This window comes from Anoplopoma fimbria, chromosome 13 (assembly GCF_027596085.1).
Source record: "Anoplopoma fimbria isolate UVic2021 breed Golden Eagle Sablefish chromosome 13, Afim_UVic_2022, whole genome shotgun sequence".
Taxonomy (NCBI): domain Eukaryota; kingdom Metazoa; phylum Chordata; class Actinopteri; order Perciformes; family Anoplopomatidae; genus Anoplopoma; species Anoplopoma fimbria.
Genome location: NC_072461.1, coordinates 17,270,886 through 17,297,970, shown reverse-complemented (window position 1 = coordinate 17,297,970; position 27,085 = coordinate 17,270,886). Strand labels below are relative to the sequence as shown.

The following is a 27,085-nucleotide window of genomic DNA, read 5'->3' as shown; positions in this document are numbered from 1 at the left end:
TAAAATATGTACAGCTTGTGTATTTTACTTGTTTTTGTGTCTTTAGGTATAAAAAAATACCATATAGTTAAGCAGCACTTTAATGAGAACACTCATAACATTCATCAAATCTTATTTATGTCAATTTCAATTTTCATGACTTATGAAAGTATTATGAAAGCCTTCCGCATACCTCTAAACAGAAAGGTTTGACACTAAGACTTTGAATTGTCTATGTAGGTTTAGCAACCTGTAGTGACATTAAGTTTTTTACTGTCAGGTATTTTTCATGAGAACAAGAGACAGACTATGAGCCACAACTATTGTGATTCATATGCCCTTAATTATCCCTGTGGTGAAACTGCTTTATTAGCTGTTAAAAAGACATGTACATTCAACAATTTAAATTTTCAACTTGGTTTAGTAGATCCATGTGAAGCCTACACGTCGCATTGAAGCATGCCAGAGAAAAGCTTATAGGATAAATACCCATGATAATAACTACTTTGACCATATCAAATATGTTATATTGTATATTATTCAAAGGAATCTTTATTGAGTAAAACAAAGATATATTTTCATATATATATTTCATTTTAACAGGCAAACTGAGAAATATAGTGTGTGATATAAATAAAAAAGGGATCCATAATACATTAAAAATACTGAACTGTATATCAATTATTTTTCTGAATTGTGGAGTGTGGAGTACTTCATATAAGACATATAAAAAGTTTAGACTAATTTGAATAATAATTCCAAACAATACTGCTATCTTCATACTGAAAGCATACAGTGCATGCCTCCACCATGTTGCAACCACAGCTTTTGTCCTGTTGAGCAACACCTTCATTTATTCTTCTAATTCGCAATGAAAAACAGCAGGGTAACAATTGACATAAGTGTGTCTCCTATCACAAAGACCAAGTTGAGAGAACTGGTTGCATAACAACATGTTGTCTCAAACACCATCAGGCCCATTGTTATCGTATAGAGTCAGCACACCAGGGAATGACAAATGAAAAGTGACATGCTTGTTAAACTAATGCATCCAGCAGTCCCCTCCACTGACAGCAGAAACCACCTTTATTTTACTATGTGTCAATGGGATTTCCAAAGACAGCTGGAAAATGAAGCAAAAAGGACTTTACACTGCAATGAACCAAGCTCCATTAATGTCCTATTTTGTGAGAAGGCTTTAGCAGAGCACGTTTTAGACAGTTTAGAGAGCATTTGAAATCTATTTAGTATAAATTTCTGTGACTGACAACTTTAGAGACAATCAAAGATCGTCTGAAGAGACCAATTGTCAACAGAGCAAAACATGAGGTATATGTATTTAAACTCCCTCACTCCGCATAAAAACTAACTTACAATGTTAGCGTCACTTGCTGCCAAAGTAAATATAGATGCTTATGTGACGGTAGCCAAAGCACTTGTCCTACATTAAATCTACAAACACTGGCTGCTGGAAATGGCTCATGCGTCAAAAGCTCAAAAGCTTTCTTCCCCATGACAAAGAGGATTTGTGTGGAACAAAGAAAGACATTGATCATTGCGACTGTCACTTTTGACATTTGTGTTTTTACTAAAGATGAATGGGACAGTAAATGCACTTTGTATTGAACTTCTGTCTTCCCAGATAGTTCAACACTTGTTTTATAGCATTTACATCTTAAAACCAGTTTAAGCCTGCTTTGTCAATTAACCTTCTTCTGGTTAAACAGAGGACGGTGTTTCATCGTCTCCATAAACAGAGATGACAGGCTCCTTGGATGCCGTGTATGTCTGAGGACTCACCGCGATGGAAAACTTTCAGTTAGGGTGGCCTGTGCAGCCCCCACTCCTTAACCAACATGGAAAACCATGAGCTGACACAGTGCTCACTCAGCACAAAAACAACCGCATTTCCTGGGCCTTCAAACCTGAACCTTCAAACTGGCCTGTATTGTTGTTTCACATCTGTAAAAGTCCATGCCCTTGTACTTTTGATGGAACCATTTTTATTTTCCTGTGCTCCCACAAATCGTTTTCACTTCACCTTTTGAGTAAATGTAGTCATACCAGGAGAAACCACTGCACAAATGATTCACTTGGGACTTAAACCGCGCACAATTAATCATTTTACTAGAACCAAGTCTAGGCTTCCCTAAAGAGACTGGACATCTCACATTGCTTATAATGTATTGTCAATTATATTAAAAGCTCTACCCAATATGATCAATTAATTGGGATAGACATTATAGTTTTAAAAACAATTCAATGCAATTTAAAAAATATGTGACCCTTGGATAATTACTTTAACTTCTATTTGAAAATCACTCAGAGCTTATAAATTCCTTAAATTGAAGAGGTCGGCGCGTGTGTTCAGGATTAGTTACATATCTAGCACTATGAAAGGGGTTGTGTGGGGGAGGTGGCTTTTCCACTGTATCCTTTTCCAATTTTCCAGTGGTTTTGAACCACGGTCATGCTACAGTCTTTTCATGCATGTTGCAAATACAACTGTAAAATCTAATTGAATTATAATACTAACACTAACTTTTAAACAAAATCTCTTACTCTTGTAAGGAAACAGTCCCCAAAAACACGCTTCACTCTGACAGTAAACATGAACTGTCTGCAAAAAGAATCCACATCCATCTCTCTGTCATCTCTGTTTCCTCTCTCCATTCCATTCTTCAAGGTGATCACGCACATCATTATGTCATAACTTACCGCAGACTGAAGACATACTAATGTACCATAGCTATGCAATCATTTCAGTGTCTGGTTACTTTCTTCGTGTCTGTCACATCTTCACATTCCACTAAAGTGACAAAACTCCTTCGTGAGCACAACCCCTTTATTGTCACTGTCACACTGCAAGTCAGCAAAAACACAACTCTGAACACTATGGAAAACTAAACAGTGAGATTCAACAAAATGTTGCACAATAAAAGGTAACCGACATTTTTTTCCAAGTAATTTATTGAAATGACTCCCCATTACTGCTGTAAAATGATTGTGATGCATATGGGAGTTATTAAGAGATGCTTATAAATAGAAACACATAATAATGTGGTGAAGCTTTTCTTTGGGAGAATAGTCACTTCATTGTTTATTACTTACAGAGTGGAACTTTTGAATGCGGGATCTTTCCGTTTTCCTAAAGCTCAGCATTTGAATATATTTCCAACTTTGGAGATGTGCAGATTTGCTTATAACTTTACAGCCACATGCCATGACCATTGTTTCATGTTCTTCCAAAACGTCTGAGTCCTCTGCAGGGAACTTGCCGGAAATCTCTTAAGGATGGACGAAAGGAATTTTTCCTTAGCACAATGGAAATTTTTATTTTGTAAGTTATAACTGTGGCTCTTCCAGTGTTACATTATTCTACTTTGTCAACGAAACTTTGTCAGCGAGGGATCCTTACTTTTTGACAAAAATCTCAGTCAGTGACATTTAAGAACTCTCTGCATTTTCATCCCTCAGCTCTCTGTATCAAAATTGCACACAGACGGTGGACAAAAAGGCTCAAAAAGATGTTGTGGCCTAACAGCTCAACACAGAAACACCTAAATTATTAGGTTACTCGCCTGTGAGTCAAAATTACTGCAGCATGGATCAACTCCAGTACAAAAGATTGACCCTGCTTTAATAAAGGAAAATATGAACAACATGAAAAGGCTTGTATTGAGAAAAGGAGTGGTTTCTCAGAATCTGACGGATGATCCTCTTCCCCTTGGTTGTGGCGGGTTAGAAGTCATGCCAACTAAGCCAAGCACACTGCCCTAACTCAACAAAGCACTTTCCCCATCCAAGTGAGTACATGTTATTTAAGATGTTGAAGGTAATTCACTTATGAAAATGCAGATTTAATTTGTCAACATACACTATGCTAGGAGTTACTAATAATTTGCTAATAAACAGCAAAATAGTATGTCTAATAAAGTCTTACTATAGTTTGTCATAAAAAATATAAAAAAAATTAAAACACTAGTATGTCAAAAAAAGTAAAAAGTCATAGTATAGTATGTTTCAAATAGTCATTGTTTTGAAGAGCAGGTCTGGAGGCAGAGCTGTCTGAGGAAGAGCAGGAAGTGGGAGGGGCCTGGCTTGATTAGAGCCTATATAGGGGGATTGAGTTCAGGTGTGAGCCCTTTTCCTTTTGTCCTGACATGCAGCAGAACCCTGGGCTCTCTACTGGACTCAATCATTTCCTGAGTAAATATGTGTTACTTTATGTACAATGATATTGATTGTTGTACCTTAAGTTGTTTGTTTAGATGAAACTGATTAACATTTGTTAATCCTTGTCTGTTAAATAGTCATCAGTTATTGCTTTCTTTGTTCGATTTGTGCACCATAATAATACATGGAATATTTGTGTTTAGATAAAACCAGCAAAGCTTGTGCCAGCCTCAACTGCCATCCAACTACCGACAATAAATCAGTCTAAATGGATTCTCTCATGGTGTATCATTGTGCCTGACTGCACAACCATAGTGTTCATCCAAACCCTGGTAATCAACACACCCTCATGCAGTCCTGCATGGTGAAAATTCTAGTCATACTATAGTATGTAATAAAAAGTCATATTATAGTATGTTGAAAAAAATCATTAACAATGAATTGTATAGGATGTGGAAAAAACATAATTTAATAGTCATGGTATAGTATGTCAAAAATGTCACAAAAAAAAATCATAGTCATGTCAAAAAATGACAGAATAGTCTGTTGAAAAAGTCATACTATAGTATGTCGAAAAAATTATAAAAAGTAATTGTATAGTATTCAGAGAAATGCCATTTAAAAGTCATGGTATAGTATGATCCAAAAAAGGTGGAAAGTCATAGTATGACTAGGAAAGTCAAAGGTTGGTGGTGCGAACCCCGGCCTCTACAGTCAACATGCCGAGGTGTCCTTGAGCGAGACACCTAACCCCAAATTGCTCACCGGGCGCTTCTTAGCAGCCCACTACTCCTCCGGGATGGGTTAAAATGCAGAGAATTGTAAATTTCCCCGCTGTGGGACTAATAAAGGATTGATTATTTTGTATGTCAAAAAAGTCAAAGGATAGTATGTCATGAAAAGTCATAAAAAGGTCATACAATACTATGTCATAGTATATTAAAAAAAATTAATAGCATAGCATCATAAAATCATAAAAAGTCTTGCAATAGGTCTCGACCACTGAAACTATCGTTGTTTTGTTCCATTTTCAGAAAAAAAAGTATATTTTTGATAGTCATACAATAGTATGTTGGAAAAAAATCCCACAATAGATATACATTCAGCTGATGTTAAAAATCACAACATATTTCTTCAACTAAAACAGTTTTCTTTAAGTGCACTGGTTCCTTTCATTTCAAGGTGTAACACTCCAGTGTTGATTTTATAAAGGTATAAAAAAAAAACAATTGATGTCTGTATTTGTGAGATTTTGTATGAATGATTTGTTTGGAGAGAAAATTAGGATAATATATTATCTTTTAAAAACTATATACTAAAATATGTAATTCCTTGGCACAATCGTGAACCTCCTTTCTAAAGTGTCTTCTTACTGTAGAGTTTTGAGGATGTATGTTCATACCTCAAGCAATTTTTTAATAAATCTAGTTACACTACATTCATTCAGTTAACACTTTTATTCAATAAATCCTTTTTTAACATCATGCTAGTACATAAAACTGAGCAAATATGCTGAACTGCTTGAAATTTTACATTTAGCAACAATAAGAGACAAAGACAAAAAAAACCCACATTTTTTTAATTATTAACAGATGAGTTTTCAGTCTGACAGAAAATGTGGTGGATTCCTGGTGTCAGTCAATGTGGAGCTCAGGTTGCAGCAATAATCTTAATAATGAACTTTAAAGAAAACAGCAGATAAAACCAAACCAACAAAAGACTTAAATGCAAAGAACAGTCTGATTTCAATAGTAAAAGGACTCCACTGTCTGTGGCCTCGAACAACAGCAAGATAGGCTGATGTCTGAAGATGCCTTAAAATTCTCAGTTTACTCCTCAGTTGTGTGGAGAACAAATATTAGAATGAATAAATGATTTATGAACTTCAGGAATAGCTCACAAAGATAAAATGCTGATATATATAATACTTCAAAAATCTGAGGTAAAAGGATCATATTCCAGCTCTGCTTAGGGAAAAACCAGTTGGCTTCTACAGAAGGATTTGTATATCCGCAATGTGCAGAAAAATCTGTCATGCTGCAAATTAATAGTTTTTCCAGAGTTGAGTGATTGATAGTCGGGGGAAGTGGTCCAACATGCAAAATACATGAAGAGAATACTTCTATGGGATGCTGCGTTGTTGGTTAGAGCTCGGTTTGAAAGGTACCAGGGCTAAATTTGACTCCTTGCTGTTGGGAGAACCTCAATGTCCAGAGCTCCACCACAGACTTGGACAATGCAGTATGAGTCTGCATCTCCTGGAGAGACAGAAGGGCAGCATTGTTATGGAGCAGAAAACCACAAACTGACATCCTCAGGCTTGGAACGGAAATTCTGGGCATTCATCTGGGCTAGTAAAAGAAGAAAAGGACGTCATAAGACTTGCATACATACACACGACTACTAGTATAACTTATAACAAGCATTATCATGTACAAATATTAAAAGCAGCAATGTGAAGCACAACTCTTTTGAGCAAAGGTACCCACTCAACTTATTTTGACTTTTTTAGCATACTATAGTATTACTTTTATTTATTTTTTCGACATACTATACTATGTCTTTTTTGTGAGGTTTTTGACATACTATGACTTTTGATGATATGGTATAGTTTTAGTAACATTTTTGACTTATTAGTTTTTCGACCTACGTACTATACTGAGACTTTTTGGTGAAATTTTCAACTGAGTACACTGCAACTTTTTATAAAATACGATAGTGTGACCTTTCATGACTTTGTACTATACTAAGACTGGTGACATTTTCGTCAAATTGTTCTCTGACATTTTTATGACTTATTTTGTCATACTACGACTTTTTATGAATTTCTTCGACTTATTATACCATGTCTTTATGAATTTATATAGTATGACATTCATCAACATAATATACTATGGTATTTTAATTAGTTTTTGGACATGACTTTTAATGAATAGTTTCAACATACTGTACAAGGACTTTTTTTCAAAATACATTAGTCATTTAGCAGACGCTTTTATCCAAAGCGACTTACAATAAGTGTATTCAACATAGGTATTCAAGAGAACTACTAGTCACCAGAAGCCATAAGTGCATCTCCTTTCTTAAACAATCATCTAAGAGCATAAACCAGAGCAAAAGTACAGTGCAGAAACAAACTAATACGAATACAATAAGTGCAACAAACTAAGGTATAAAATACTATACTATGACCATTTTACTGACTATTCTATGACTTTTTTGTGACTTTTTATGAAATACTAAATGACTTTTAGTGTACTATTCTACCATTTTATTTTATTCTACCATTTTTCATGACATACTATAGTATGATTTTTTTCAACATACTATACCATGACTTTTTGGTGAAATATTCGACATGCTATACTATGACTTTTTATGACGTATTATACTATGGCTTTTTATGACATTAAACTATGACTTTTTCATGACGGACTCAAGTATGACTTTTTACGTGATACTTTACTATGACTTCTTTATGACCCTTTGGGCATAAAATACTATGACTTTTTTACGTTTTATGAAAATACTAAACAATGACTTTTATTGTCATACGGTGTGACATTTTTGATATTTCTATGACTTTTTAGGGCTTTTTTCAAAATACTATACTATGACCATTTTACTGACTACAATGAGTTTTCGGTGAAGTTTTCGACAACTATAGCATGATTTTTTTTGCCAAACTATACTATGACTTTTTAATGCTGTCTTTCGACATTTAATACTGTGACTTTTTCATGACACACTAAAGTATGACTTTTTTCAACATACTTTACTTTGACTTCTTTATGACCCTTTAGGCAAATTACATTTTTACGTTTTATTAAAATACTAAACAATGACTTTTATTGTCGTACTGTGTGACATTTTTTGTCATACTATACTGTGACTTTCTGGTGAAATTTTCGACATACTATGAGATTAACTATAGCCTTTCTCAACATACTTAACTATGACTGTGACTTTTTCGAAACACAATACTACGACTTTTTCCTGACATACAATAGTATGACTTTTTTACGACATACTTTACTATGACTTTTTATGATATACTAAACTATGACTATTTGGTGACATTTTCGACACACTAAAGTATGATTGTTTTCAACATATTAAATGCTATGACTTTATGATTTACATATTATAGTATGTACAATAATGGTCTTAAGACTTTTCAAACCCCTCTGGGATTATCTACTCCTGAGCTGACTTATCTAAGTAAAGTGGTTTTGGACATGGACCCGGTCCAATGTGGTCAGGTTTGGAAAGAAATGCAATGAAATCTCCCCTTTTAGCATTTTCACAAATATAATAAGGCTTCCACAATTCTGAAAGTGGGTTTCAGACAGTTTCAAAGCTTACAAGTTTTCACGACAGTAAGAGGCTCTATCGCTCAGCAACTTAGTTTTCCTTAACTTTCCACTTAATTGCCGAAACAGAATCTTTCCCTCGATCTCTGCAACGCTTCACTAAGAATCACCGTGTATCGTCTCAGGTGTGTGTGATATCGATTCTGGCGGCATGGTGACATTATTAATGTGTAACTTTCCCCCGCTGCTCTGATTGGAGTCGTGTTAGCTTCCAGACGTAATCATGGTGTCGGCTCAGGCTAAAACAACAACTTCCCTTAATTGTCACTTTACGTATTTCCTTGTTTTCTTTTGCTTACACTAGATCTATACACAGCTAACCATATTTCGCGTAACTAGCTAGGACGTTCACGAACATTAATTTACAGATCTCGCGAGAGTTTGTTGCCTCGAGCAAAGTTAATCTTCTCCGGATATAATAATAATAATAACTTTATTTATATAGCACCTTTTAAAAACAAGGTTTACAAAGTGCTTTGACAGACCAGCCAGCAAGACAGTGCATAAGAAACAAAATGAAATAACAAGTGACAATCAAATAAACAAATAAAATAATGAAATAAATAAAATCAAGTGATAATGGTAAAATAAAATACCAAGACCAAATGAAAATGAACCAATAAAACGACGACATCACATAAAAGCCAATCTATAAAAATGTGTTTTAAGAAGTGATTTAAAAGAGATTACTGATTCTGCAAGCCTTAACTTATATGTCTCTCTGAAAAATGTCTATTCTACATTTTTGGGGATTGTTAGGGAATGATGTAGCTAGTTAAATATTGGTCCAATATGTACTTTTGTGACCGTGGAGCGAAAGAATCGGCCATAATCTGTGTTCACGTTCACTGCCGCCACTGGAGTTGATATACTTAGAGCCGCTGAGGACCTGCCGCAGGCCTCCTACAGGGGCGTGCCAGAGGTGATACCGACTTGACACAAAAACAGGAAACAGACTCTCGCTGAGCCGTCTCCTCTCCTTACCGACATTTCTCTGTTAACACTCCTTTGGGTTTCGATACATTTTCCAGTGGTTCCTTACCTAGAAGGAATTCTTCCTTGAATAAACAAACCCTATAACCACAAGACCGTATTTTCATCTTGTGTAGGTGGGAACCCTCCACCTGTTTTCCTCCTCTTCCACATAAACTGCACTCCTGAATCCCAAATCCCTTGTAATGTGGAAGCATTATGTCATTCAGGGAGCAGAGAAATACAAAACAGCATTACAGCCAAGCAGGCCAATTATTGTCATATGATATGGTCAATTGTGATTATTATGATATTATATGAAATTCGTCAGACATAATTTGAAGAAGGAATTGCTTCCACATCAGCCCTATCAAACTAATGCTAAATAACATACTGGTATGGAAAAAAAGATTTAAAGGCTGCATCTATTTCAGGAGACACTCGAAATGATCCTATAGAGAAAGTTTTCTATGGAAAAACATCTAGCTACCATTTTGGATTTAATTAATTAATGGGTCACTATCAAATTAGAAACTTTAGTGCTCCAGCAGCATTAAAATAAGGCAGGAGAATCTGCCTGCTACGGCATCAATGACCCTTTCTTAACTGTGAGATGTGTGAGAAGGTTGGAGCTTCAGGACTTTGTTGCTGCATTGCTGCATGAGACAGACTGAGCAAAGTACAACAACATTTAAGACACCAGGCATGTCCTGGTTGTGAAACTGCAATAACAAAACTATCCTCATAATAAAGTACATATTAACAAATGTGTGGAACAGCGTAAACTATCACTTATTCACTCCAGTCCAACTGGTAAGGTTTGTTTTAGAAAGCCACAATACATCATAACCATAGAATGCAGTTAAAAAGATCCTTGTGGAAACACGCAACCTCAGCTTTCCTGGCCTTGTATTCTGTAGATCTTTTTATTCTAAAACTCTACGGAACAGGGCAATTTAGTCTTTTATTTCAGGATTATAATGTTGCAATTTAAACAATTCATTCAGTTCATTACAATTTTCAGCAAAGAGTGATGCTTGATTCCCATCACATGTTGCCAAGTATGTTATGTTGTTTACTGATCAGCAGGTGACAATATATTTATCAAATATCTAGGTCCAAACACTTAAATATTTCTTAATAAACTCACTGACAAATTGCAATATGCAGTCTGAAAAAGCAGTTGGAAACTATTCCAAGAAAATGTCAGTGCAGCACATAGCTGGATCATTTGGTGGTTTATTAGTCAGTTGGCTCCCTGATGGTCTTGCTTTTTATAAAACCGACAGACAGTGGTTACACTATGGGAGGCTGTTGCACAGCTGTGCCACTTTATGAATAAGAGGGCTTTTTTTTTTTTTTTTTTTTTTTTTAAAAAGCAGTAGGGACCGAAGAAAAAAAAATGGGCTGAGGATTGGGAAGAAAATCTGACTGTAGATCCAGCAGGGAAAGGAGCCTGTTTTATGATAAATTACTTTTATCTCCAACCGTCCGAGACTTAAGCATTACATTATTATTTTTAATTCTACTACTTAGCTTCTAGGACTTTTGTGAATGGGCTTTTTCCCAAAGCACTGCTTGTAGCAAACAAAAAACTAAACAAAAATATCAAAGTCTCAAGAGTACTTACAATCGGAAAAGGTATTTTCAGACATCTGGTTACTTATTATCATAACAAAACGTGTATAACTTAATTTTCTAACCAGTGACCTATCATTTAAGACTGTTTGTTTTTGTAATGAGTAATAGTTACATTTACCAGCATGTTTTAAGTCATAAAGGCCAATTGATTGAGATATATTCTCGTTAACATTAAATTGCAGAGCTCCTGGCACTAAAGAATAGCGACCTTTAAAAGGTGTTTGTTAAGCTCTAGCTCCCTCTGGAGGGCCACAGGTGCACATACATCAGATATTCCCCAGATGACTTTCATGTAGTTTGCCAGAAACACATTTGACCATATTTTGGATTCCTTGTTGTTCAACCCATTATAAACGATACTACTTATGACAGAATGACTGACTTCTACAGTAGATTTTGTCTGTTTTTCTGTTTTTGCATTGATTTGGGTCATTTGAGTTTGCATGCACATGTAAATCCATAAGTAAATAAATACATTTTTGAGAAACACAAAAGACAAATCGGAGCCAAATGAGCGTCTTTATTTTACAAACGCATTATTCTATTGACATTTTTTATATAATAAAAAAGCAATTTACAAGCTTAAGAACCAAAACAAAGCAGCACAGAATGATTATGAGTAAAATATATAATTTGAATAAATATATTTTATTTCATGCTATAAAATAAATTCATAAATGGCAATAGATACAACAAATCAGCTCTAGCTAGCTTCATTTACTTCATAGATGTACAAAACAGTAGAGTTCTGAGGTTCACAGTTGGGTTGTGAGGTTGTGTGTAGAGTGGACAAAACAGGAGTTGGGGCATTTCTGCTGTCATGGTTCAGTTCGTGGTCTCCAGCGCTCCTCAAGCTTCAGCTCTGTCAAAGTATGGGCTCCTTGAGACCTTGAGGCAGATTGTTTGGGAACCACTGACTGAGGAATTGTTTCCCCACCTGAAGAGAAGTGCACAATTATACTATGGACATAAGCAGTGTGTCCAATGAGACCACTTTTAACACTATATACCCTGAGTTCTAAGTTTTTTTTTTTGCCTTGTAACCAAATACATATGAGCCAGAGACATTATAGTGCAGAGTTTAGGGAGTTGTAAAAGGAACAATAGCTTGACTGAAAACGTCCCCCTTGACCTGAACAACTACAACTACAGTCTCAGTGCCCGCGGAGCCAAAGGAAACCACAGAACCTGAACATGACAACAGATAGCCCTCTCCCAAACAGTGGCTATACAGCCCAAAATCCCTTTCATTATTTGACACAGCTGGAGGTGCAACTCTGAACAGTGCCACGGAGTTTGATGACTGAACCACACGCTCAGTTCTTGTGTTGCAGTTTACTGACTACCACTGGATTTTGATGAGCGTTTAGAACACCAGCAAGCAACAGCGCTTTTTTCCATTTAGATTTACTTTTTTTTTCTCTGACGAGGAAAGTCAACCTGTCCAAAGTTTCAGAAAATATATAAAAAATAAATCAATATCAAATTGTCCTGGTCCTATTTCCATTCAACAGCTCCCTGACATTCAGTTTGTTTGATATATGACAGGCCAATATTTCAATAGGCTTGATGATCCCAATACACCACTTTAAAAAGGTTATTGCTTTTTCTTATAATACACAGTGGACAGAAACTGACAGAAAAGCTATGGAAGACTTAAGATTTTATTCTAAGTCTGTATCAGTGTTTGTAAACTACCTGAAGTGAGTTTATTATAAAAAGAATAGGACGAGCTGCAATTTCAAAAAGTAGTCTGACAGCCTTCCCTGTAAACACTTCCTTTTGATTACTTGTGGCCCATAATGCATCTCCTGTTCCTCTCAGAAGTGTGGAACTAAGAGTTGACAAAGTCGATTTGAGTGTGTGTCAAGTTCAGTTGGTTGTGTAGGTGTGTTTCACATAAGTAACTATAGTTCATGAAAAGCATTTAAACATTTCCCCTCCATTCACCTATGATGATTATATGGACTGGTTTAAAAGAAGATGACTAGTCTAAAAGCACCATTTAAGGGGAAAGGGTCCCTACCAAAGTGATTGAGGCCGGTATAGCTGAATCCCTTCAGGGTAACTACAGAGATAAACTAAACTAGACTTCCCGGATGGAATTGGTTTTTACTATTTAAAAAAAAAAAATTTAAGTGCACAATCGATGACACAAATACAAAAAAAAGTAAAGTTACAGAATTATCCATTGGCAATTTCATACAATTTTGTGATTGAGCAACGTGCAATTCAGCTACAGTATATGGGGCTAAGCTTCTTCTGTTTTTCTCCACAAATACTAAGTTTCTTATCTGCTAAATACCCAAGCAGCTGTTCCCTTGCCAGATGCTCCGAGAGAACAGAGAGGAAGTAGATTTGTGTTTCTCATGCAACTCCTTCCTACATTGAAATTCCTTAAACTACAGTACATTGTTAAGATTGTCCTCAGTGGTTGGAGACGAGGGATACAGTGTAGTCTCTGAACACGGGGCAACGGCTTTTGGGGAACACGTCTGCCTCATTTGATTGTAATCAATTGCTACAAAATCAGTTAAACCTTAAAATCCATTCTGTGAGAATAATAGTAATAATTAAAAAAAAGATCACATGATGAAAAAAGAAAAAAAATGGACAAGAATGACATTAATTAATTTCTATTCATTCTCAGTAACATTTTACAATAAAAGATGTGGCCATATTCTATTATAATCTCTCTATTCAATCCATTACAAAATGAAAGAGGCACAGGAATCTAAGTGCCAGAATCTAAAATGTAAAGCTTGTGGCAAGGCACTAAGTTCAAGATGCCACTTTTTGTGAAGTATTTTCTCTTTTTTTGTTTACATTGGCTTTAAACATTACAATACCTATTGCACACACCTTTTATATCATCAGCTTTTGTATGGCTTAATATATTATGTTATTTATGACTTCGCTACTTAACGTCTTCTTAGCAAATTGTTCAAATTTTACACAAGTGATTGTTATAAAGCTGGGAAACGTACATTCCTTAAAAATATCATTGAACTAGTCCTACATTAAATTAAGAACCTAGTCTTCCAAATGAGCATTCAATTATGCTATACAGTCAAAATGTACGGTTACAAATCACCTATTAGTCTTTGGTGTGAACTCTTGGCACAAAGTTGTTTTAGCAGTTTGTACCCATTTCTCACAAAACATTTCTGACAAGAAGGGATGCATTTTCTCCTCTTTTTCTAGGTGAAGGGCAAAATCATCATAGGCATAATCAAATTAGTCGGCTACTGATTTCGGTGAGTCAGATCAGCTGCCAAATCTGCTCACAACATCAGCGGCCGACAGAAAAAGAAACAAAAAAAAAAAAACAACGTAGGAAACATTCATCTGAAAAGGTACTGTACAGGTTGACAGACTGTGGGTGTGAAGACCAAAAGTGTTTGTGGGATAAATCCTTACATACAAAGATAAAGACAAGCTAGCTATACCGATTTTTGCGAAATTTCCCTACATTTTGGTTTGCTTTCTTGCCTGACAATGAGTGAAGACAATGACCGCACATTCAGTGGATAAAAGGGGACTGCACTCCTGACAATCGACATAAGCAACGAAACGTAATATTCACCTACCAAACGCACACAAAGTAGAAAATGATATGGAAACTTTAAAATAATAAAACCCAATTCATTGAAACGAATTCAGCCTGGACCAGTTGGGACAAAATACAAGCATATAGCAGGTGCTCTTCAAAACAAGGTATTAAACAGCTGGATGGCAGATAAGAAAGCAGGATAGCATAAAGAGTACCACCCAGCTGAGCTTTAAATGTCCTAAATATTACAAGATAACCATTCAGGCCTTTTAAGTGCCTCTTATGTATTTACTGTGAAAGCAGATTCCTTTAAATCACATTGGAATTAAACCCAAGTCTCTATATACTAACAACACCCCGTCCCTGATCCCCATGGTTCAAACAGTATAGATAAATGCGTTCCCATATGCATGACTTGAAGCCAATAGTATTCATGTGATTGCAGAGTCTATACAAAGTTCACAACATTTTCACTCAGAAGAAAGATGCTGTGATGCTAGTACTACCCTGACACTACTGCATTGGTATTAAGACAGAAATTAGCACCCCACTAAACTCTGCAAAGTGCATCAATACTTTGGATCACCAGCTACCTCTAACATAATTTACTTATTAGCCTTACTCTAGCTTTGCCACCTCTATGTCGTCATCATGAAGTAGGAGCGACTAATGAGGATAACTTGTTCCAAGTCTGCATTTGACCCCAACCGATGCAGAGAACAAAGATCACAGATCAATAGTCCCGTCATAAAAGGTGGGACAGAAGGAAAAAAGGAGACAAACCAATAGCTCTTTCAAATAATGGAAGAAAAAACCATGTCAGAATGGCTGAGATTCCTTTGTTCTTTCTATTTGCATATTATTCAGACTAGTATACTATATTGATTTATGTGGACAGATACAGAGCTGTCCTTATTGTGCTGAGTTGACAAAGAGTACTCCTGTCTCCGACAGACGCTGAGTATTAACCTAAAAGCCTTCCTCAGGATTGAACAATTTACACATACAATAATTCAGTATAAGTCTGCCATCAGAGTATAAAGGCATACAAATGACTTCACGGTTGGACGTAATTCACCCATTACATGAATGACAGTATCTAGAACCACACTTTGGCCAACAGAGAGAGATCTCCAGTAGTGATAAGAGACAAAATTGAGTGTTATGTAGACATTTTTTTTTTTTTTTTTTTTTATAAGACGGCTAAATCATATATCTTGAAAATATGCAGGGCCATTTTCTTACTCTGTTGTCTGCATTTGCCAAAAACAAAACACAAGAAAGCTAGCTAATTGTATGTACTCCAAACATAGCACCTTCTTAATCCTGGCTGACCATAAAACATTTGACAAGGACTATGTCCCTGTTCCATACAATCAGCAAGGAATATTTCCCCTAAGTATCAAGGCTTTGTGTTGAGAGAATATTCTTTACAGGGTTTGGCAATAAGATAATGCACACACAACCGAAAACGGATTTCAAACGATGAACACATCTGTGCCTAGTAGGTTCTTGGCTATGAGGTAGAACCTGGTGAGTTTCATTTAAGTTAAAATACTGTCTGTTATGAGTATGTAGTTGCATCATGAGGTATTGAACGGATATGTCACACGAAGCTTTGCACTGGCAGAAAAATCATTCCTTGTGAGTAAGTGACCTCCTGTGGCCACATGTGCAAAACAGGTCAGGTAAAAAGGTGATATGACAAGCATCTTACCAGAGCTTTCACATTATCAATTATTGCAACATGCCTATATAACTCTGTAAATATGTTTTAAAAAACATGGAAAGATAAAAAGAGAAATCAATTAGGGGGTCTTGATTATTGGGACCTCCTCAAAAATAGTAAGTTGTTACTCCCTTTGCTTGAAAGAATCAAATTTCTATAAAGCACCCATTTGCTCTCTGCATTCAACATCTAGCTTTCACAAAATTGACAGGAACCCTTGACACAAGAAATGTCTATAGTAGAGGGAGCTGATTCAAAAAAAAAAAGAAAAGAAAAAAAAGTCCTTTAAGTTGAGTTAAGATAAACATTTCTTAAAGCTTCCTTAACCTGAAGCAGGAGCTAATAATCACATCTTGATGCTTGAGCCTCCTCTGGACTGCATTTGGAACTCTCCTCCATATCATTGGCTGGTGCCTCTTCTGCATATTGCGCCTCAAAGGCCATCACCTCGGTCGTATCCTCCTGGTCCTTCGGACCTGAGCTTCCCTCCGTCGTCTCTGGAGAGTCTATATGATTGCTCCCGTCTGACGCTCCCATGTGCTTCTTCCTCAGGTGCTGGTTAAGGGTGCCCTGAAATGGGAAGCATTTGCCACAGATCTGACAGTGGAAGGGCTTGTTGTCTGTGTGGCCACGGATGTGGTACTCCAGCTGGTCTTTCCTTGTATACTTCTTGCCGCAGAATTTACAAACAAATGGGGTGATTCCCATGTGCAGGCGCATGTGGCGATCCAGGCTCCCCTTCTGGTTGAAGGTCTTTCCACAGTAGATGCAAATGAGTCTCTCATTGTAAGGGTACCACTGGCTCCGCAGGCTACGCTCTCGCACATCATTCTCCAACCCGGTGGCTCCCGCAGCTGATTCGCTGTCATCTGAGCCTGGTTTGATATGACTCAGCACTCCTGCCGGGATGGCCAGGGGGCGCTTTGCCCTGGCTCGTCCACCTCTGTAGCCACTGAGTATGGAGTGGGAGGGACTGGAGTTGCTAAGGTTGACAAAGCACGGGGAGGACAGCCCTGAGTAAGAATAGGCCGCAGACTGGATGACGGGACCATAGGAACCCACGCTGACAGCCAGTACCTGTTCTCCATCTACCAACTCTGTGTGGTAGCCATCATCACCGGCTGAGGAGCTATCTGAGTAAGTGGGCCTGTCGGTCTTCTCTATCTTCACATGCACATCTGTTACTTGGCCATCTTTGCCGATCAGTTCCACTTGCTCCGTCTCTGCCTCCATGGGAGCGTCGTGCTCTGACACACTATCACTGCTGCCTCGGTCCGACTGGCCTTCCTCTTGCTGCTGTCGCCCACGGCCGAGACTTTTACTTGCCAGCTCAAAGCGCACTTCGTGTCCTGACTGATTCTGCCGGGAGTAGTAAGGGGGGGAGATCTGGGTAGGGTTTACAAAGAGGTTGCTGTCATTGACCCCATTACCGCTGGTCTGCGAGTCATCCTTCTCTGAACTACAGACACCAACCGGGAGGCTAATCTTGGAGTGGATGCTCTCCAGGATTTGGGTACACTTATCGATGATGGCCTGCATCTGCAGAAAGCTGGCAGCAGTGAGGAAACTGATAATATCCTTGAGCTGCAGAGACATGTGACCTGTGTAGCAAAACGAAAGGAGCTGCTCAAAAACCTCGGGGCTTTTGATGACCGAAATGGAAAGGCCACTCATGGTGCTGAGAGCTGAGTGGTCACGAAAGTAGGGTGAACTTGCTGCCAGCACAGCCTTGTGGGCTCGAAATGGCTGGCCCTGAATGTGAACAATGATGTCACACAGCTTCCCTTGCAGCCGCAGCTCATTGAGCTGGGTCAGAACAGTGTTACTGAACTCCGGCACATCGAACTCGATGTAGCTGCCGTCGTCCATTTCTTGGATATGTTTCTCCAGTTTGCTGGCTGCCTGATGAAAAAAGGAAGAAAAAAAAAAAATTTAGGGTTGTGAAACATCACATTTGCAATGCAGCGCAACATTTTTGCAATTTCACAGTTTACAAAAACTATTACACCATCTGAATAAGACAAATGAGAAAGTAGGTTGTTAAGATGAGAGGGTTATTTTATACAGTACTGTGTATGACAAGCATTGCACATCATTTTTTCCCACTGCAACACGCACAAATGCACTTCAAGGCTGACAGATTTTTAATGAACCTACTATTTTCCTCACCCTTAACCAATCAAATAACCCACAAGGCTATCTGTGAGGTCAGACTGGGCTGTTGCAAAATGTGTCCAATCCTTGGTCACTGTTACTGAGGAGGCTGACACAAGCCCAGCCTGTAGCTTCTCTAACATGCACACAGCACTAACGTTAGTGTAAATATATATTAGCTCTACTAAATATCCTAGGCTACGCTACTTGTTGTTAAGTTAACAAACTTGACTGTCACCAACCTTTTAGTCAACATATTATTCTAACTGGGTATGCAGATGGTAACGTGTATGTGGATGTGGTTAGCCCTTAATGTAAGCTGTTTAAAACATAATATCAGATTGCTTATTGTGTAGTCAATGAACAATTGAATTAGCAAAAGTAGGATATATGAATGCATACCATCTCAAAATTCCGTATCAGGGCCCATCAAGGCATTTTTAACTGATTGGTATCATCTATATTGAGCTATTGATTCAATTCTTTGTTTTACATCAGCTGTCATACAGACGTTTTCACTAAGAACTTTCATACACTGCAGCACAAAAAGTGTAGCCACCGTCAACTCCCCAACTCCCTGCTGTCCGTCTCTCTTCCACACCGCTGAACTTCTTATGGGTGACAGAACACCACACATCATAAACGAGAGCAAAACACAGTATGATACCGTTTATTTATGTTATTAACCTAAATTATGTGCACTCCTTTCATTTCAGCTCAGTGTGAGAGTCTCTTTCGTTTTGCTAACATCTATGATCGGAGGCGATGTCGGCAAACCGACCCGGCTCGCCTTGAAACCCAGAACCCGTTTGTTTACAATGCTTTGTGTTTAATTTTTGTTTTTTTAATGTCACCATTCATATTCAGAAAACCGATGTGGTTATGGTTCAATAAAATGATTAACTAGAAAACATGTCCTGCATTCAAAATGTTACTTAAGTAAAACATTTTTCTAAAAAGGCTATCAAGACACATAATATCTGTATGCTTTATAATATTTTTGTCCGGTGTGATATACACCTGATTCTCTTGTTATTTGTAATCTACCCACTGTATAATGAATCTGTGTTCTTTTGGAAATAAAAGAAAGACGAGATAAGTAGCCAAAAGTGTAAATACTATGATGCCGTGGGTTGGTTTCCTCCTGTCCTATCCAATATTTTTAGTTACCATCTGCCACTGATCAGTCACTATTATTGCAAAACAGAAAACTGAGAGGTAAGTCGAAGAAACAATTCAGACGGTTGGAACACAATGTACCAGTCATATACGAGTGAAGCCATATAAAGGTATAGGCAATGCCACACTTGGCAGGGAAAGAAGAAAATCTAGTTCTGCTCAGCAATTGAGCATGCAGTAAGCTGTCTTAGAGCGCAAGGTAGAGAGCAAGGTAGTTCTCCACTCAGAGGGTCGGTGGTTCGATACCTGGCTTTGGCAGTTGATGTGTCCTTGGGCAAGACACTTAACCCCAAGTTGCTCCCGAAGGCTTGCCATCGGTGTGGACTGGATGTTGCATGAATGTTAGTTAGAGTCTGATGGTGGCACCTTGCATGGTAGCCTGTCACCAGTGTGTGAATGGGTGAATGATATGTAACATACTACTGATTGTAAGTCGCTTTGGATAAAAGCTAAATGACTGTAATGTAATACACTAAAGCCAACAGCAGGTAGGAAACGTTCAGGTGATCTCCCGACGATCTCCCTCTTGCAGGCTCCCAACTTATTTAGTGTTTTCTTTGCCATTCTTCATCCACTTTCAGCACAGAACAGTCTGCTGCACAGTGCTGCATTGCACGCGGCCAGTTAGGACAAGGTGTCATGGAGAAAATGTGGGAAAAAAGAATAACTTTCAAATTAGTCATTGGTGACTGATGCAACCAGTTTTATAACTGCCTAATGGTGGATAATGATTGTTGATCTCATTCCAACTGAGAGCTCAACTGAAAACTGCCCCTCCCAGATACTTCATAGCACACTAGCCATAACATTCACGCTTTGACTGAAACACATTTTGGCAAAATGACAGACTAGATCCCCCAAGAAAGGCTTTGTTGCACAAGTTGTGGCTCACTACCCTAAAACAGTATGCTTCCTTGAGCTGGTTCATCAACATTAATAGACAAAAAACGTTCCCTCTCACTAGTTAACTAGTTAAACCAAAGCAGCGACTGTTAAAATCATATTCCACTGCACCTACTGTTTTAATCTGTGTTTGTAAGAGAAAATACTCCTGCGCTGCAAAACCTTAGCATGTATCAGTTCTCCAGCTTATCCCTCCTCTCCCCCGACTCCATCGGCCCTTCTCCCATCTCTCCCTCTGCAGGTCCCCCTCCTCCCCTCCTCCCTCCCTTCCTGCCCCAGCCTGGCAATTCAGCATGATCTTCTGCGCAGAGTCCCTATCAGCACTTTGGTTACGTAAACACTTTCTCCAATTGCCAAAGCTTGCCAAGACACCTGTCTTACAAACCATATGTTCTCATCCTGGCACAGGAGAGGGAAAGATGTAGCAAAACAGATCCTAAAAAGGTGTACTGTGTATTATTTTCACTCCCCCATTACCAGCCTTCAAATACAGCATGTTCATACACTAAACACATCAGTAATGGCTGCCAACTGCATGCATACTGAAAGGAGCCAAGTTGAGGTGCAGCCAAAGAATGTATGCTCAGTAGTTGAGATGCACATGCTGGGTGAGGGTCACATGCTTGGCTCACGTGGGGAAAAACTGAAAATGTTTAAACTCAGCTCAAAAATTCCTTGTAAGTTGCCTGTGTGGTAATAAACCTTTTTTTGACACAACTGCTTTGGATAGGCAGGTATAAAGGAAGCTGAGTACATTGTGATAGATATGGTCAGCAAAACTCAGGTGGTAGGACATCACCGTAAGCCTATAACTAAGGCACTTCACTCAAAAAAAGAAGAAGAAAAAAACATTAGAAGAAAAATCAAAGTCAGCAAGCAAGCATTGTGTGCTTTCTTCAACATCAGCAGCATTTCACATACTTTGAAAAAACAGCTTGTGTGGCAGACCAGAAACAGAACAGAGCTGCTTAACAAGCAAAGGTTGGGAGAGCAATTTCAAACAGATATGAAAAAAGAGGTAAAAAAAGACTATATTCTGATACAAAGGGAAAAAGTATAATGTTAGGAACTTTGCTGGTGTGAGAATAAAATGCATTGTAGAAATTGTTAAGCTATAGTGGGAGCTCAGAATGCAGAGCTAAATATTGTATGCTTAGCCTTTGGGTGTGTTCTCATATTTGATTATTTTTTTACATACACAACTGGAAAACAAGAAAATGCTCATCTTTCATTTCAGCCTACTCATGAGCCCCTCCTTCTTATCTTTATACTTTTCCAAGAACATGTTCCTTCCCAAGCACTGTACAGAAATAATAACTGACTAACAGCATTACACAGTACTGTACAGTGCAGTGAAGTAGCTTTGCAATGATCACACAATCATGTCTTTCTTGGTTGTAAGGTGTGGCTCAAGGCTAAGAGATGGCAAAACGGAATTGAGTGTAGAAAAAGAGATTACAGTACTGTCAACAATGACGGGCAAATGTTATCTTTCCATTTCCAACGTCTGCAACCACTACAAGCAACAACTGATGCATCACAATTAGATAATAACTAGTTGAAAGGGTACCTTGATGATCCACAATAGTACTCTGAACCTGCCCTCCGGAATTTGCCCTAGGGCTGGGCAATATGACCGTGTATATGGTTTACTGATATAAAATCTATTGTTTACATTTTTCAACATAGTTTCTATCAAAAAAAAAAGTGTGTCCTGCATAATGTGTGATAGGGTTACCGCAAGCAAGGATCCGCCATGTGATAATATGACGCCACATTCTTGTTGGCCTTGAGGGAAAAATCACACTCGAAAGGGATCTGAATTACACGGTGGACGGGAGAGAACATTGCTCTGTTGTAATAATGTTGTATGTTGATTTCACTTACGCTCAACTGGATATGAAACTGTCTATATGTAATATTGATGTCTCTTAAGATTTGACCTTTATACAGTCGGAGCTCCGGCGGGAGGTGGAGAGCTCAGTGCCAGCAGCAGCAGCTGCTGCTCCTCCTCCGCCGCCGCCTCGCTGGGAGCAAACACCAACACCACGCTGCTGGAAGCCCAGGCCGTATTGCTGGGCCCGCAGGAGGCCGAGAGGCACTAGAGAACCAGAACCAGGACTGCGTGGGTGAGACTGTAAGACCCTGCTCCAGTAAAATGAGAAGTTTTCTAATGGGAATCTGGTATTCAGAAAAACGCCAAAATCAACACAAAATGAAAGTACTCGTTGTAACTCTACAATAAAGAAACTAAAACTTAAACTTGATTCATGATTACTAATACCTTAACCCAAAGCAAATTACACAGCGCATTCAAATTAGCATGTAAACATGTCACATAGAAATGCAAATGCAACCTTCCTACGCCTGCCGAATGTAAACAGATGAACACAAACTATCGTGAACACATACAAACTCTGTGTTTGGAAGTGGTTTGGCTACAGAAAATCAGACACGGACTAGAAAATAATCTTCTACAAAAATAAATGTTTAGCCGAAATGTTCAGTTGGTATGAATGTTCACTATACATGTCTGAATACATTGTAATGACACCCAACGACCAGAAAGGAGGCTTAAAATCAGTACATAAAACTACTCTCTACAGCAAACTTTGGTTATTGTAACCAATGAAATCACAATCAGTGAGGTTATGGAGAATATGCTTTTGATGACGTTTGGTTATCATCCTGCAACACTGGCTTTTCAATTAGAAAAAAAACTTATAGTAACATCTATATCAATAATTAAGTGAGAAAGAAAAAAAAAAACAGAGTCTGGCCTGGTAACTGCTGTCAAAATGTCTACAAACAATAACATATGACAGTTCCAGATCACCAGCATAGACCACAGAGCAGGGTTCCCACTGTTTTCTAGAGATCTTTTTCCAGAACTTTTCATTGATGATCTAGTTGGAATGACAGACAGGGATCGCGCCATATACTAATACGATTCTTTCTTTGGAAGTCTGATTTTAAAGACATACAGTCTATGTCTATAACTTACCTATAAAAGCATCTCTTACATGCCTTGCAATTATAACAAATTGATCATAGAATCATATAATAATACAAACTACAGTTACCGGTCGTTGACTGATATTTACATTTGAAGGATAATGCAACTGACACAATTCAGGGTCTCAACTTAAGGTGTGATGTGCTACAATGAGATGTAACCTGGGGTTGTATTCACAGCTTTTCCAAAACTTAACAGCTTATTAAAAATTTAAAGTAAATATGATCCTGAACATAATTTTGCCCTGGCAATGTTTTCTCTTTTGCAGAGCTCTGATAGCTTGAGTAGTATTTCACTGGACATAATAAGAGCATGTTGAAACTTCTCTCATTTTCCTTGAGTTTTTCATGACTGTAAAATTGGTCAACTGTTCTCCAGGTTTTCCAGGAGTGTGGGAACTCTGACAGAGTCCTGTTTTCACCAGCGATTACTGTATGCACCTAGCTTCTGTATGCCTTGTATGTACTGCACAATTACTAATTTCAGCTGGAGGTTCAAACCAATAGTTTTACTGCTGATCGCAAACTGAAATGGGACAATAAAAAAAAATAGGGTTGAATGGGTGCAAAGCCATAATGGTTGCTCATGCAAAAGCAGTAATTGGTTTGGCTTCACTGTGTTCCAACATACCATAAAGGTAAAATATTTAGGCTAGTTTCAGATGTAACTGTCCTGAAACAAAACGCATGCTTTTGGTTTCAAACAGGGCTTTTAACATGGCAGATTGTTGGATTTCAGAGCAAACGAATGTCATAGAAATAATAATAATAATAAATATAGTATAGGCGGCCTGGTTGAACCTAGGTGCAAAGAGTAACATGCCAAGTCTCTGCACTTTGTCCTTGTGTAACCGGTGTTGTCTGCGTTGTGTTGGAGACCCGAGACTGAATGCCCTTTGGAGGCGGTCTCCGTTTATTGTCTTTATGTCACACTGGCGGTCTGACAGAGATAAAAATGTAAAACCCTTGTTGTAAACGGCACTTGAGCTCCTCTCCAATGCATTATATCAACAAAAGGGGAGAGGTGAGGGCAGGGGACAGCATATATAGGGGGGGGGACCAAAGAAACCGTTCCACTTATTAAATCTGGAGGAATAACATGTCAGGTTATGACTATTTACATATATTTTGTGTAATTATAACACAACATTTTAACAGTAAAATTGACTCTGTTACACTTGGTTATTTGTTGTAAAACAGCATCACGAATACTGATATCTTTAACCATATTTTAGCCTGCAAACACATTGTAGGTCACTGGTTTTTTTTCTTTTTACTTTAGTGTCAATAAAAAAATAAAAATGTCGATTTGTATTGAAATGTATTGTGTATTTGGTGCATTTGTTTCTCCTGTTTTGTTGTAAATGTTGTACGCTACTTCTTCTGATGTGTAAGTTGATGACACAGTGAACATGCACGGGCCTGACGGCACCGCATCCCCGCACAGTGCGTTAACTTATTCATGAAGACTCTTGCGTTTACCTGCGTTAGCCACGTCGTGCACGCACACTTGGGACACATTAGCATTGGAGTATCGATCCCATCCTACATGCATACAACGCCAATACCTCTGGGGAGCAAACATGCGGTGTCTCAAACTTTATTACCCAAAACTGCATCGGCTCACAGGGCCGAACCAGCCAACTATGCACGAGCTAACTACGGCGTTCGCTATGTTAGCTCGTGCACACTCAAGCAGTTCTCTCAGAAAATTAAAAAGCCTCACTTTCAGACAGACGTGTCACGTGAACACACTATGGATTGAACTACGGCTTTGATCACGCTTTGTCCGATTGTTACACAGCTTGTTAAACAGTGTGTGATCTATTGGATAAGTGACGTCGAACTATGTCCAAATAGCTGACGTTACCATGCTAGCTAGCACATGCTAACAGCTAGCAGCCAGCCCATGTCCGCCAGTGCCAAAGTAGCCGCTAATGCTAGCTAGTTAGTAGCTAGCTTTGAGCTGCTAGCGCGCGGTCGCCGACAATCACACTTTGTCATACTGAGCTAAAAGACGCGCCGACATTTGGTGACTTGAGTCCAAGCAAAACAAAGTTGGAGGTGCATTAAACTCACGGTCTTGCAGGGTAACATTAAACGTTGTCCATTCCCCTCAGCAGGTCTCTCTCTCTACAGCCAGGCCTCCCCCCCTCTCCAGTCCAGATGTGTCAGACAGTTGCTGCTGCAATTTTTTTTTTTTTTTTTTTTTTTTTTTTTTTTTTGCATCAACAGGAAGTGTTCTTTTGGCTCTTTGCATTCATTCTATCGGTGTATTTCTGCAGCAGCCCCTCCCTTTGCTCATGTCGGTGTAATGTACTGAGACATCATGTTCTGACTGTGTGTGGCGATGGAGGAACATACACGGGCGTGAAAATGAGTGTGTGGAGGGGTTTCTAGATAGTTGTCTACAGATGACTAACGTATATACTCTCACTCTTATCTACTGACTACACCCATGTCATGGGAGCATGCATGGGTGAGTCCGGTCTGCTCCCACTGCTGAGAGGGACACTACATGTTGGGGTGTTTGCTTTGGCTACATTGTGGGTTTTTTTGGGGTTTTTTTACTTTCATGTCAATAAAAAAAAAAATGTCGATTTGTATTGAAATGTATTGTTTATTTGGTGCATTTGTTTCTCCTGTTTTGTAAATGTTGTAAGCTACTTATTTTGATCAATTAAGTTTTCTTCATTAAAATCTGATTTGACGTTTGGTCCATAGCTTTCCAGCTGTGCACCTGTGCAGCTGCCCCCCCCCCCACACACACACACACACACACACACACACACCACCACCACACGCACGCGCGTGCACAGAAGAAAAAAAAAAGAGAGAGAGAGAAGTTGTGTCACTGTTACAACCTCAGAGGCATTGATCAGGTCCACACCCATAACGAGCTTTGATCGTCACATTCTAGTTTTTTTTAAGCCATTTGTTGTGTTTCATGAAAGTTTTTGGAATGAAGTTGCACAATTTGTTTTTTTCTGAAACCGAAAATGAATTCATTCTGTTCTGGATAGAAACCACAAAGGGGCGCCAGAGACTAAACTGATGATGAAACATCAACGGGGCACCCTATTCCTCTCTCTCATCATATCGATTCTCAAAAGGTTGAGGTGGACCAGCATTATAAGGAAACTAGTTATTCAACCAATCGGATTGCTTTATACAATACATATTCTTTTTTTATGTTTATTTCTTCAAATTATGGTTTGTTTTTGTTTTTTTTACCACATGTTGTCTGGTCTCAATAATGATTGATGATTGATTACGTATTTGCAAATGAGAGAAAATGTTGGAAACACAGCAGGGTTTAATGAGCAACTTCTTGAGAAAGACCAAGATTTTTCACAAGACAGTGGGAAAAATATTCTGATTATCTGCATAGTTTGTTCCATTAATTCAATA

The 27,085-nt window shown here is 38.3% G+C and overlaps 1 protein-coding gene across 1 annotated transcript; it reads right to left on the bottom strand.

Moving 5' to 3' along the window:
- Positions 1 to 11,678: 11,678 nt before the first annotated feature.
- Positions 11,679 to 26,168, bottom strand: zbtb34 (zinc finger and BTB domain containing 34). Its single transcript, XM_054611378.1, has 2 exons — positions 25,754 to 26,168; positions 11,679 to 18,325 (listed from the first exon to the last, which is right to left on the bottom strand). Exons 1-2 carry the CDS (start codon positions 25,769 to 25,771, stop codon positions 16,763 to 16,765), a joined length of 1,581 nt encoding a protein of 526 aa, XP_054467353.1. The 5' UTR covers positions 25,772 to 26,168; the 3' UTR covers positions 11,679 to 16,762.
- Between the last annotated feature and the right edge of the window lie 917 nt (positions 26,169 to 27,085).